This window comes from Ovis canadensis, chromosome 7, assembly GCF_042477335.2.
Source record: "Ovis canadensis isolate MfBH-ARS-UI-01 breed Bighorn chromosome 7, ARS-UI_OviCan_v2, whole genome shotgun sequence".
Lineage (NCBI taxonomy): Eukaryota > Metazoa > Chordata > Mammalia > Artiodactyla > Bovidae > Ovis > Ovis canadensis.
The window spans coordinates 71,772,703-71,786,290 of NC_091251.1; the positions used below are offsets into that span (position 1 = coordinate 71,772,703).

At 37.9% G+C, this 13,588-nt stretch overlaps 1 protein-coding gene across 2 annotated transcripts in view; it reads left to right on the top strand.

Moving 5' to 3' along the window:
- SHC4 (SHC adaptor protein 4) overlaps window positions 1–12,721 on the top strand; it is a 131,424-nt gene extending 118,703 nt beyond the window's left edge. Inside the window, exons 11-12 of one of the 2 annotated variants that reach the window (XM_069596605.1) lie at window positions 8,972–9,225; window positions 10,398–12,721. In XM_069596605.1, coding sequence (XP_069452706.1) covers window positions 8,972–9,225; window positions 10,398–10,553 — 410 coding nt within the window. In that variant the 3' untranslated portion in view covers window positions 10,554–12,721. The remainder of the gene's footprint in view (window positions 1–8,971; window positions 9,226–10,397) is intronic. The other variant, XM_069596604.1, reaches the window with a different exon arrangement.
- The last annotated feature ends 867 nt before the right edge of the window (window positions 12,722–13,588 follow it).

Sequence of the window (13,588 nt, forward strand, 5' to 3'; positions counted from 1 at the left end):
TTGTGGCAACATGTTTAATAATTTAGGTCTCTGGTCCTCTCTCACTCTTTATTTCCGTTGAGAATTTAATATACCATAGCCCTCCTGGCCTTCTTGCTACCTTCTTGAGGTTAATTTCAGCGTATTATCACTCCCTCCAAAAAAAAAATTTAACTCCAAATGTGTAAATAATGTTGATTTAAGAAAATCTAGTAAGATGGAGTGGGCCTTTCTTGGTAGCTCAGTTGATAAAGAATCTGCCTACAGTACAGGAAACCTGAGTTCAATCCCTGGATTGGGAAGAGCCCCTGGAGAAGTAAATGGCAATCCACTCCAGTATTATTGCCTGGAAAATCCCATGGACAGAGGAGCCTGGCAGGCTACAGTTCATGGGGTCACAAGAGCTGGACATGAATTAGCGACTAAACCACCACCACAGTACGATGGACTAAGGATAACTTTATACATAATTTTGTGCAGAATGTCTTAAATACACCTTTTAACATTTCCTCTATAATGTTTCCCACTGTTTCTTTCCTTCCTTCCTCAAGAATTCTCTTTAGCTTCTTTAGGCATACTTAGCCTTCCTTGCCCAGATTAGTTACTAATTAGTTCACTAAAACAAACCAAAAACAAATCCAGAGACAAGAACCTATTATATCTGAAAAATGCCTTCAGGGCTCCTCAGTGCATCCTGTCATACTGCTATTGGAAAAGCTCTGACAGAATCTTTATTGTGATCAAACAAGGCAGAAGGAAATCATTCGTACTGAAACTGTTTATTTTTTATTATTTTCAGTCTTGGCTGCCATAAGAAAAAACTACCCTTAAATCCTATAGTGTAAAAAGGACTGAAGTTTATGTATTTTACCCACTGGCCCCAAAGATAGATAGTGGACTTGTAGAACAGCTTTGCCAGTCGACACTGGCTTCCATCTCTGGTCTAAGAACTTCGCTTTGGTCTAAGTTCCTCTGTCTTTAGTCTAAGAGCTCAGACTTTCACCATCACATCTGTATTCAACCAGTGGGAAGTAAAGGAAGACATGACCCAGAAGTGGCAAACATCATTTGTTCTTAACCTGCCATTGGCAGAACTTAGACATGGGCCCATCCCTAGCTTCATGTTACTCTAGCTGGGTGGCCATGTGCTCAGCTAAAAAATAAGGAATTCCATAATGTAATGAAAGGGAGAATAAATATTGATACACAATTAACTGTCCCTGCCGCAGCACACCTTTCTGCCACTCTTTTATTTTCACATAGAACGTTTGACCTTGCAAATACAGCAAATAATTACAATATCCTGCCTAAAGTCTGTGACATGTGGGTGATGGTGAAGTCCTCTCAGTCAAGACTGGATGGGGATCCTATTTGCTAAGTTGTCTGCCCCCTTCCACATCCAAAATTAAGGAATAAGAGAAGTAAGAACACAATAAAAATAAGAACACGCAATAAAAATCCACATTCCCGGAAGGGAAGCAAATAAAACACACAGCAGTCACTGGTCCATTAAAAAAAAAAGGTCGCTTCAGTCATGTCCAACTCTTTGTGACCCTCTGGACCTGTAGCCCACCAGATTGCTCTGTCCATGGGATTCTCCAGGCAAGAATACTAGAGTAGGTTGCCAAGCCCTTTTCCAGGGGATCTTCCCAGCCCAGGGATCGAGCCCGGGTCTCCTGCATTGCAGACAGAGTCCTGGGAGCTCAGGCGGTAAATGGCTGGTCCGTAGTGATTACCAAATCCTGCCAGGCAGTGACTGTGAAGACTCCCTGAGCTAGAAGTGGAGAGAGGAGTAGGTTTGCGTGGACTGGCCCAGCATTGCAGAAGGAGTCTCTGTGTCCACTGTCATCTGGGCTGTTGCTGCTAACACCCTTCGCATGTCCATCTGAAGTAGATGTGGGATAAGGATATGGGATAAAGTGCCTTTCTTGGGGTTTTACCTCTTGTGCTGCTTATTTCCTGTGGATGTGGACTTGAGAGATTGGAGTTTGCTTTAGAGGGCAAAAAGCCATATACTAAAAGGGACTATGATTTCTTTTGCAATGTAACTTCCTTAAAAACTTAGTATGATTTCACTCTGTCGATTTAGAGTCAATTCCACATGAAATTTCTTAAAATACTCCTTCACTGTCCTTTTATTGCCTGAAGCATGCCTTCTCTCTTTCCTGTTATTTGTAATTTCTGTGTTCTTTTTTCCTGATCAGTTTTGAGATTTATTAATTTAATTGCTCTTTCCAAAGGAATCAGGTTGTATTTAATTTTTTGCTTTCTGTTTCATTGACTTCCATTTTTATCTTTATTATATCTTCCTTCTATTCTTTAAAAATATTCTCCTCTTTATCTAGCTTGTACTATGTTTTCTTCTACTGCCTTTGTACTTTTATTTCCAAATTAATTATTTATTTCACCTAAACTTTATATTTTCTATGAGACATAGGGATCTAGCTTACTTTTATGTAGGTGATCTAATTTTCCAAACTACGTTAACTAAACAATCTTCTCTTTTTCTAATGCCACTCTCCATTTTACTAGATTCCTCCTATATATGGGAATCTCTTTCTGGGCCTTTATTCTGATTTTTATATTGCCCACTTACTGTTTACTGTTTTATTGATTACTATGTGTGAATTACTGTGGCTTTGTAGTGTATCTTTATAGACATGTAGTTTTTCCTTTGTCTTACATACTGTAAGATAACACCTTTTTTACCATTTCCCCCATCCTTCACTCTCTGCTTCTGGCAGTCATCAATCTGTTTTCTGTTTCTGTGAGTTCTGTTTTTTGGGATTTCACATATAAGTCAGATTACATAGTGTCTGTCTTTCTCTGTGTTATTTCATTTAGCATAATGCCTTCGAGGTCTACCCTTGTTGCAGTTGGCAAGACTTCCTTCTTTTTTATGGCTGAATAATGTCCCACTGTGTATTTACTTCATCTGTTCATCTGCCAGTGGAATACTTAAGATTATTTCCATGTCTTGGATATTGTAAATAATGCTGCAGTGCACATGGGGATATAGATATCTCTTTGAGATAATGACTTCATTTCCTTCAGATATATACCAAAAAGTAGAATTGCTAGATCATATGATAGTTTTTTTTTTAAAAAATTGTTTTTGAAGAACCTCCATACTATTTTCCACATGGCTGCATCAGTTTACATTCATTTGCACCAGCAGTGCACAAGGGTTCTCTTTTCTCATCAACACTTATCTCTTGTCTTTTTGATGATGGCCTTTCTAACCAGTGTGAGGTGATATTTCATTGCGGTTTTGATTTGCATATTCTTAACGATTAGCGGTGTTGAGCACCTTTACATGTACCTGTTGGCCATTTGTGTGTTTTCTTTGGAAAGATGTCTATTCAGTTTCTCTACCCATTTTTAAATCAGATTGTTTATTTTTTGATGTTGAGTTGCATGTGTTCATATATTTTGGATATTAATTAATCAGATAGATGATTTGCAAATATTTTTTCCATTTTGTAGGTTGCCTTTTCTTTGATGGTTTCCTTTACTGTGCAGACTTTTGGTCTGAAGTAGTTCCACTTGTTTGTTTTTGCTTTTGGTGCCCTTGTTTTTGGTGTCAAATCCAAACACCATTGCCAAGATTGATGTCAAGGAGCTTACCCCTTGTTTTCTTCTCAGAGTTTTATGGTCTCAGGTTTTATGTTCACGTATTTAATCCTTTTTTTTCCTCTTTCTTTTTTACTTTTTAAATTATGAAAGTATGATGACACGTTTACAGGAGATTTGGAAAATATAGAACAAAGTTCCATATGGTTCCACTATATATTACAATTTTTAAAGTACATAAATTAAGATTTTTAATTGGAGTTTTAATATCAAACTCTCAAAAATTAACAGAATGAATATACAGAAAAGTAGAAGGATATGGTAGGCCTGAAAAGCACCATGAGCCAATTCAACGTAATTAAGATTTATATAATTTTCACACAACAGTAGGATACAAATTCTATTCAAGTTATCATAGAGTATGAACTAGGAGACACTGGAACATATCCAGGGACGTAAAACTAGGTGCAAACTTCTTTAATCCATTTTGAGTTGATTATTGTGAGTGGTACAAGGTAGGCATCCAGTTTGATTCTTTTGCATATGGTTGTCCAGTTTTCCCGTGCCATTTATTAAAGAAACTATCCTGTCCCTGTTGTGTGTTTTTGGCTCTTTCGTTGGAAGTTAATTGATCCTGTATGTATAGATTTATTTCTTGTCTCTCTGTTTTGTCCCGTTGATCTATGTGTCTGCTTTTATGCCAATACCATACTATTTTGACTACTGTGTTGTTAGTGTTGCTCAGTTGTGTTTGACTCTCTGTGACCCAGTGGACTGTCAGGCTCTTCTGTCCATGGGATTCTCCAGGCATGGATACTGGAGTGGGTTGCCATTCCCTTCTCCAGGGGATCTTCCAGCTTTGTAATATAGTTTGAAATCAGAACACATGATGCCTTCAGCTTTATCCATCTTTCACAAGATTGCTTTGGTTATTTGAGATCTTTTGTGGTTCCGTACAAATTTGGGGGATTGTGTGAAAAAAAATCCCATTGAAATTTTGATAAAGGAGTCTGTTGAATTGTAGATTGCTTTGGGTAGTATGCACATTTAAAAAATTTTCTTCTAATTAATGAGCCCAGAATTTCTTTCCATTTGTTGGTGTCTTCAGTCTTTTTTCATCAATGTCATAGTTTTCAGTGTACAGATCTTTCACTTCCTTAGTTAAATTTATTCTTAAGTATCTTTTTCTTTACGACGTTATTGTAAATGGGGTTGTTTTCCTAATTTCTCTATATAATAGCTTATTATATAGTGTATAGTTCAGTTCAGTTGCTCAGTCGTGTCCGTCTCTGTCACCCCATGAACTGCAGCATGCCAGGCCTCCCTGTCCATCACCAATTCCCGAAGCTTACCCAAACTCATGTCCATTGAGTTGGTAATGCCATCCAACCATCTCATCCTCTGTCGTCCTCTTTTCCTCCTGCCTTCGATCTTTCCCAGCATCAGGGTCCTTTCAAATGAGTCAGCTCTTTGCATCAGGTGGTCAAAGTATTGGAGTTTTAACTTCAACATCAGTCCTTCCAATGAATACACAGTACTGGTTTTTAGGATGGACTGGTTGGATCTCCTTGCAGTTCAAGGGACTCTCAAGAGTCTTCTCCAACACCACAATTCAAAAGCATCAATTCTTCTGCAATCAGCTTTCTTTATATTCCAACTCTCACATCTATACATGACTACTGGAAAAACCATAGCCTTGACTAGATGGACCTTTGTTGACAAAGTAAAGTCTCTGCTTTTTAACATGCTGTCTAGGTTGGTAATAACTTTCCTTCCAAGGAGTAAGTGTCTTTTAGTTTCATGGCTGCAGTCACCATCTGCACTGATTTTGGAGCTCCCCAAAATAAAGTCAGCCACTATTTCCACTGTTTCCCCATCTATTTGCCATGAAGTGATGGGACCAGATGCCATGATCTTAGTTTTCTGAATGGTGAGCTTTAAGCCAACTTTTTCACTCTCCTCTTTCACTTTCATCAGGAGGCTCCTTAGTTCTTCACTTTCTGCCGTAAGGGTGGTGTCATCTGCATATCTGAAGTTATTGATATTTCTCCCAGCAATCTTGATTCCAGCCTGTGCTCTTTCAGTCCAGCATTTCTCATGATGTACTCTGCATAGAAGTTAAATAAACAGGGTGACTATATATAGCCTTGACGTACTCCTTTTCCTATTTGGAACCAGTCTGTTGTTCCATGTCCAGTTCTAACTGTTGCTTCCTGACCTGCATACAGGTTTCTCAAGAGGCAGGTCAGGTGGTCTGGTATTGCCATCTTTTTCAGAATTTTCCACAGTTTATTGTGATCCACACAGTCAAAGGCTTTGGCATAGTCAATAAAGCAGAAATAGATGTTTTTCTGGAACTCTCTTGCTTTTTCCATGATCCAGCGGATATTGGCAATTTGATCTCTGGTTCCTTTTAGTGTATAGAAATGAAACGAATTTTTGTGTATTAATTTGTATTCTGTAATTTTACTGAATTTGTTTATTCTAGTAGTTTTATTTCTGGTGGAGTTTTTGTTGTTTTCTGTATATAATGTCACCTGCAAATAAGACAGTTCTACGTCTTCCTTTCTGATTTGGATGTATTTTTTTTTTGTTGCCTGATTGCTCTGGGTAGGACGTCCAATAAAATGTTGAATAAAAGTAGTGAGAATGGGCATCCTTGTTCCTGATCTTACAGGAAAAGCTTTGAGCTTTTTACCATTAACTATGATGTTAGCTATGGACTTATATGGCCTTTACTATGTTGATGTACGTTGCCTCTATACTGACTTTGTTGAGAGATTTTTTTATCAGAATGGATATTGAATTTTGTCAAATGCCTTTTGTGCCTCTATTGAGGTGATCATATGGTTTTCATCTTTCATTAATGTGGTGTGTCACATTGATTTGTGGGTGTTGAACTCTCTTTATACCTGAAATAAATCCCACTTGATTTTTAAAATTTATTGTTGATTTTTGTGTGTTAGTATTTCTTTAGGATTCTTACATCTATATTCAACAGTGATATTGGCCTGTAATTTTCTATTCTTGTGGTGTCCTTGTTTGGTTTTAGTATTAAGAGTAATGCTGGCCTTGTAAAATGAGTTTGGAAATGTCCCTTCCTATTTTTTGGATGGGATTGAGGAGAATTGACATTAATTACTCTTTAAATGTTTGGTAGAATTCGCTAGTGAAGCCATCTGGTTGTGGACTCTTTTTGTTGGATGGTTTTGATTAGCTGTTCAATTTTCTTGCTAGTAATTCCTCTGTTCAAATTTTTTATTTCTTCATGATTCAGGCTTGATGGGTTGTATGTTTTTAGGAATCTATCCATTTTTTCTAAGTTATCCAATTTGTTGGCATATAATTGTTTAGAGTAGTCTCTTATGGTCCTTTATATTTGAGTGGTATCACTTTTATCCTTTTTCTTTTATAACTTTTAGAAAAGTTATATTTTTAACAAACGTTTGGATGATTGAAATTGTAATAATTTGGGAAACTATGTTAGGAAAATAATGTCCGTATCCTCAGGCTGACCCATGATCTGTTGCCTCTTTTCAAGATGATATAATGTCTGTTTTTCTTTTGTTTTGTCCTTGTCCGAGAGCACTCCACAGTCTCAGAATAAACCAACGCCATCATGCACTAAGATGCGTGTGCCTGAACACACTGTGTACGCATCTCCCTCACACTCACATAACACTGTATCGCTTGCTCATACAAACACCCAGCTACTCATCAGAAGTTCTCTATTATGCCTGAAAGCAGGCAATGCTAAGGCCGACTACAAATATTATTCATCAAATCTGGACACATTCCTTCAGCCTTTTTTTCTGCTAACAATAGATAGAGCCTGATTGTTTGCAGAGAAGAATATCTTTAGCCATTAGATACAGACGAAAGACATTTTCAAAAAGATGTATTCGTGAATACTGTGTTGAAATATACAGAGAGATGTTCTTCAATAGGGAGAAACCTATAATGTATTAACAGGAGACTGGATTATGTCCACAGGGCACTTATCTTGTGTGACTTGTAAAACTTAAAGTCAAGAAGATTTCTCATTTGTGAGACCCTTGCGTAAGGGTATATAAACATTCCTTTGCATTTATAAAGAGAAATCTGGCTTCTATGCGAAAGATCCTTTGCACTTAAAAAGACAAAATCTGATTTCTGTGGTTATTTTCCTAGTAAATTTACTATATTAAACATACAACTTTTGGGAATCCCCTGGAAGTCCAGTGGTTAGGACTCTGCCCTTCCACTGCAGGGGGCCTGGGTTTGATTAATGTCAGGGAACTAAGATCTTACATGCTGTACAGCGTGGCCAACAAAATAAACAGACAATTTTTATCTGGATTCAGACCTAAGAATTTTGTGTTATTGCTTCTGGAGATGTATGTCATCCTGATGGCCTTGCTATCTACTTAGAGACCTTTGTAGAGTGGTTGGACCAGTTTTGAAAATGAAAAGATTTTCTCACCTAAACCAAGGGTCTTAGAGTGTGGTGATTAAGAACCTGGGCTCTGATGTTAGATCTCATTTCAAATCCCAGAACTACAATACATTAGCAGTGTGACTTTGAGTAAGTCATTTAATCTTTTTAAAGATCCATTTCCTTCCTGTCTGATTTTGAGGATAATATATGTAAAGCATTGAGCAGTATCTATCATACTTAATAAATGGGAACTACATAATAGTTGTTATTACTGTGAATACCAGTAATACTGTAAACGGGCTACCTGAATGTACCTTCATAATCCCCCTGGCTCTCAACTTTGGATAGCATTTATTCTGTAGAGCAATGGGGCCTTGCCTCAGACCATACCTCCCCGATGTTTTACCTTCTTCTACTTGATCAATTCTGCTTCGTCCAGGCAGGTGAATTACAAAAACAGCAGAGTGGTCATTTAATAGGAATGCTGTGAGCTTTAGCATAGCTTTAAAGTTTATGGAGAGAAGCATCTCAAAAAGACATTGGTAATTTGGATTAAAGGAAAAAGCTAGATGCTAAAAGTGGGCATAGCCCAAGTTACTGTAGGCATTTTCAAAGCATCTGGTAATGTTTTAGAAGTTATCTATAATCCAGGTACAGCATAAACCTCTTTCTCCTTAACCTACAGCCCTTGGAACATAAAGAGCCTCTCTCTGCACTTATGAAAGCAGTTCTCATGAGTCAGTCCCATTTCTCATTTGAAAGGAAAACTCCTGCACCTGGGCAAGCCTCTCCCTGTAACAGAAGCCAAAGGCAATGTTTGGATCTACCATTAAATTAGAGCCCATTGGAAGTTCTGGAAACAAAAACCCCAATTGTTGTAGAAATAACACTATTTAAAAAGTACCTGGCACACAGTAGGGCCTCAAGTTATATTTTCTGAATGAATGAATGAAAGGATGGATGAGGAGGTAACTTGGTGGTATCTCTGTTTTTTGATTTCAGCAGCACCAGAAACTGTTCAGCCAGGTGCCACGGCCCAGCCTGCCAGCTCACATTCTTTGCCACACATTAAGCAGCAGCTGCGGAATGAAGACTGCTACCATGGCAAGCTGAGCAGGAAAGCGGCAGAGAGCCTTTTGGTGAAGGATGGGGACTTTTTAGTTCGAGAGAGTGCAACATCTCCTGGCCAGTATGTGCTGAGTGGGCTACAGGGAGGCCAGGCAAAACATCTTCTCCTGGTGGATCCTGAAGGCAAGGTATCATTGATCCGCACTACAGTTTCACAGTCTTGTGACTCAGGTTGCCCTGAATGATAGGTCTAAAACCTGATACTGAAGAGTGTTTGAGGTTAAGGGTTTACTTTGTCTTGAACGCTCCAGCTGGAGCAGGAATTGGTAAATAGAGGCTAGTGGAGGAACTTGAGTGGGAGTCACCCTAGCAGATCACTTAAAGGGCAGCCTCTCTCTGCCCTTCTTAATGCAATTCAGTGAATTAAACGGATACCTACTGCATAGAAATTCAGGGATTCGCAGTTAACTTGCTGAGTATCACACAGAGACTTTACTTTCGGGGTGCTTGCAATTTCATAAAACAGATGCTTAAATAATTAAGAATGAATAGCATAAGAGTAGTTCAGCCAAAGCATTATGGTATTTCTCAGGATAGAGGGTGTGCTTTGGTTGAGGCTGACTGAGAAGGCTTTTTTGCAGCGTCTGACACGTACGATGAACCTTGAAAGAGGCCAGACATTTTAAAGGTGGACATTTGGAGCATAGGGAAGGATCACAGGAGCAAACAGCTCAGTAGAATAATATTAAACCAAAAGAGGAATGGCTAGAGCAGAGGGTGCCTGTAGACAGAAATGAGCCAGGACAAGAAAAATGAACAAAATAGTAAGTCCTTCTCTATAAACAATTACTTTAAACATAAATGGATTAAATTTCCCAAACAAAAAAGATGCAGAATAGCTGGATGGATAGCTGAATAGATAAGATCCAACTATATGTATGCTATTTATAGGAGACTCAATTTAGCTTTAAGGACACATATAGGCTGAAAGTGAAAGGATAAATAAAGATATGCCATGCTAACCCAAAGGCAGCAGAGGTGGTCATACTTTTATGACACAAATGTTTATACAAATAGGGACTGTATCAGAAAGTAACATGGCAAAGAAGTTGGTTGCAAATTTGGATTAGGTGACAAGTGTTTACCATTTTCCTAACTGGGAATGACAGTTTCTTTAAAAAGATAATTGGGAATGAGAAAATAGTTTACTAAAGGATACAGAATTGAAAAGTACCTTTACTTTTCTTTGTTCAGCCAGTTATCTCATTCAAGGATATGTCTGCTTTTACCCTGTGGTTGTTTATCCCTTTCAGAAGAACTGTTATGATTTTGCCTAATGCATTTGTATTTCCTTTTCAAGGTGCGGACCAAGGATCATGTATTTGATAATGTTGGCCACCTTATCCGATATCACATGGATAATAGTTTGCCAATCATCTCTTCTGGAAGTGAAGTAAGCCTTAAACAACCAGTGAGAAAAGATAATAATCCAGGACTTTTGCATTCCAACAAATGACCATTTGGGAGTACCATCACACTGATGCTTCAGGAAAGTTCACTTTGTATTAGGACACAAAGATAACTCCGATTTGGTTTCTAGGTACATTAGAGCACAAACTGTAAAGTGTATCTTTCTGAGACCATCATGGACTAGGTCCTTTATAAAACAAAGAACTAACAAAAATTGATCTTCAGAGAGTGAAAATCAGAGAAGGGGAAGAGGATGTGTCCATTTGAAAAGAAATTGTACATATGCACGGATGTCACTTTGTAAGGCCATATTGTGTTGATAACAAGCTAAAAGCACAATTAAATTTTACATGCTAAAGACAACTTGAATGAACTGCTGGGGCAGTGGTATGTGCCTTTCAACTTGATAATTTGGGGACATTTTCATATTGGGGAAATAAGTTCCAAATGTCTTCATATTCTATAACTATAGAACCATTTGCCAAAAGAGTTTTTCCTTGTTATAAAAATCAGAAGCAATTTGCTTAATAGTTACTGACTTTATTTTCTATTTAGCAGCATTTTCACTGCAATGTTAAAATAAATTTGACATTGAATTTGGACTGTGTCTATGCCAGTGGAATCAAATGAAAGGCCACTGAAAGCACTGGTCTGTTTCATTGGCCTGTCCCATTTGCTAGTTAAAAGGTTGGAGCCCAGATTCTTTGGCCTAGTATTTCTCAATCTTTGCTATTTGGACTGTTTGTCATATGTTTATGACAAGCTAAAGAAGCCAGATGTATCAGTCATTTCTGGTTTCATTGCATTTCTCCCTTCTTCCCTCTCCCCCTCACTCCCCCAACTCCCCAAAAGAGCTCATGAGTGCATGGATTTTAAAAAATGACAAACCAGTTCTTCATGGTCAGTCTCCATATTGGTTTTATTCTTATTTAAAGTACTGAATTTATTTTAAAGTATGGGGAAATATCCCCGTGATTGGCAGTGACTGACTCATAGTCCCTCATCTACGTGTATCGTTAGCACCTTTTCTAGATAGGACCAGACAAAATGTACCAGGGAGAAAGCACTGAATGAAAAAGTTGAAAGGTTTGCCACATGTTGGCACACTTGGTAAACTGATGAGGTAATGAACCATTGTGTAGGTTAAAGCGCTGGACTTGGTCTCAGTATGACCTTGAGCAAGTTGCTGAATCTGTCTGGACTCCAGATTCCTTGTCTATAATATGAGGGAGCTGGACTAGGTAAATTCAGAGGTTCATTTTAGCCCTACCATAATATGAATTTATAAAAAGCAAATTCTCCCTTTATTGGAGGTTAATGTTGATAACCAGTCTGTATAATTAATCTGGAAACCAGTTGTTTTTGCTTTAGTCTGTGTCTGTACTCACTGAGTTCACCATTCAGATAGCAGAGATCTGCAGCCTTTCAGTTGAAAACATTGGAACTTTGGAAAAATGTAAGTAGTGGTGGTAGAAGTAGATTTGGTTATTTTGAGTAGCAGAAAACAGCTTTGCATATAGAGATATGGCCATTACTTTAGACTTTTTTTTATCATGAGTTATCTGGACAATTGCCTTAATTCCACTTCACTTTGGCTTTGTAGATAAATCTTTGCAATTGTGAAATATTTGCTAAATTTTAAATAAAATATGAGAAACTTCTTTTGGATAGAAATCATCAGAAATCAAGCACACTGAACTCTAATTATGTGAAGGTTTATGCTTTTATTTTACTTACACTGTCATTGCCTTCTTCGATATGTCGTTTATAAATAATGTATTTTCCCTCAATTTTGCATACATTATAATTCTTGATTATTTGTCCTCGTAAAGGGGATCAGCATTGGTATAAATCAGTGAAATTTACGAGTGATCTAATTTCCTTAACAGGGTTGTGGTCTCATTCTAGTTGAGCAGAGTGATAGCTGGGTTGGGTGGCAGTAAAGAGGTCTTGATGCTAAGAGTATGCCTGATGTGAGCAGTACACATAGATGATCAGTATCTGACTGTAATGGTATAAGTAGTTAAATGGGCAAATACTGTACTTACAGCAACAGGCACAGTTAAAAGAAAATGAAACAACAAAAGAAGTTTGATTGCATGCTATTTTAATGTCACATTCTTATCTTCGTCTGTCATAAGGCAGAAATCCATTTGCATATATCTGTAAACAACTTTTCAAAAAAATAAATGATAATTGCTTTATGACAGTTGACAGAATATGTCTGATGTTTGGGATTTGGAAAATTTATTGTTTGTAGAATGTGTCAGGGACCTGACAGGAAACAGATGGCTCACTTAAATTGGGTAACTGGAGAAAAGTTTAATAAAGGGACTATTTACAAAGGTCTGGGCAGAGTATGGGAAACCACAAGGGAGGAGGCAGTGCTCTTCAGCCAGTGGAGGAATAACGGGAGGGAGCAGTAACAGAATCTACAGAGAGAGTCCTGTGAAAGGGCTGCCTATTAGGAGCTGTGGCCTACAGAGGAGGGGCTCTTAACCAGCCCTGGGGACTCCACTGGGAGGAGGCTAAGGGGCATTCTACTCTCTGGGCAAAGGATAGCCTTTCAGCAAATGATGCTGGAGCAACGGTACATCTGTAGGCCTAAGAAAGAACCTCACACTTTATGTAAGTATTAACTCATATGGATTATGGACTTAAATTTAACATGTAAAACTATGATAACTTTTAGGAAAAAACACAGAGGAAAATCTTCAGGATATGAGTCCTTAGACATGATCCATTAAAGGGAAAACTGTTACGTTACACTTCATCAAAAGTACAGATTTTTGCTCTGTGAAAGCTCTGTTAAGAGGATAAAGGACAAGCTATGGACTGGGAGGAAATATTTGCAAACCACATATCTAGAATACATTAAAAAAAAACTCAAAGAAGTCAACAGTAAAAATTCTAATTAGAAAATGGGCAAAAAAATGCATAGACATTTCACTGAAGATACACAGATGACAAGAAGCATGTGAAGTTGCCTTATTTCAGTTGGGCTCATTTCACATGCTAGCAATGTTATGCTCAAAGCTAGGCTTCAGCAGTACGTGAATTTAGAACTTCCAGATGTACCTT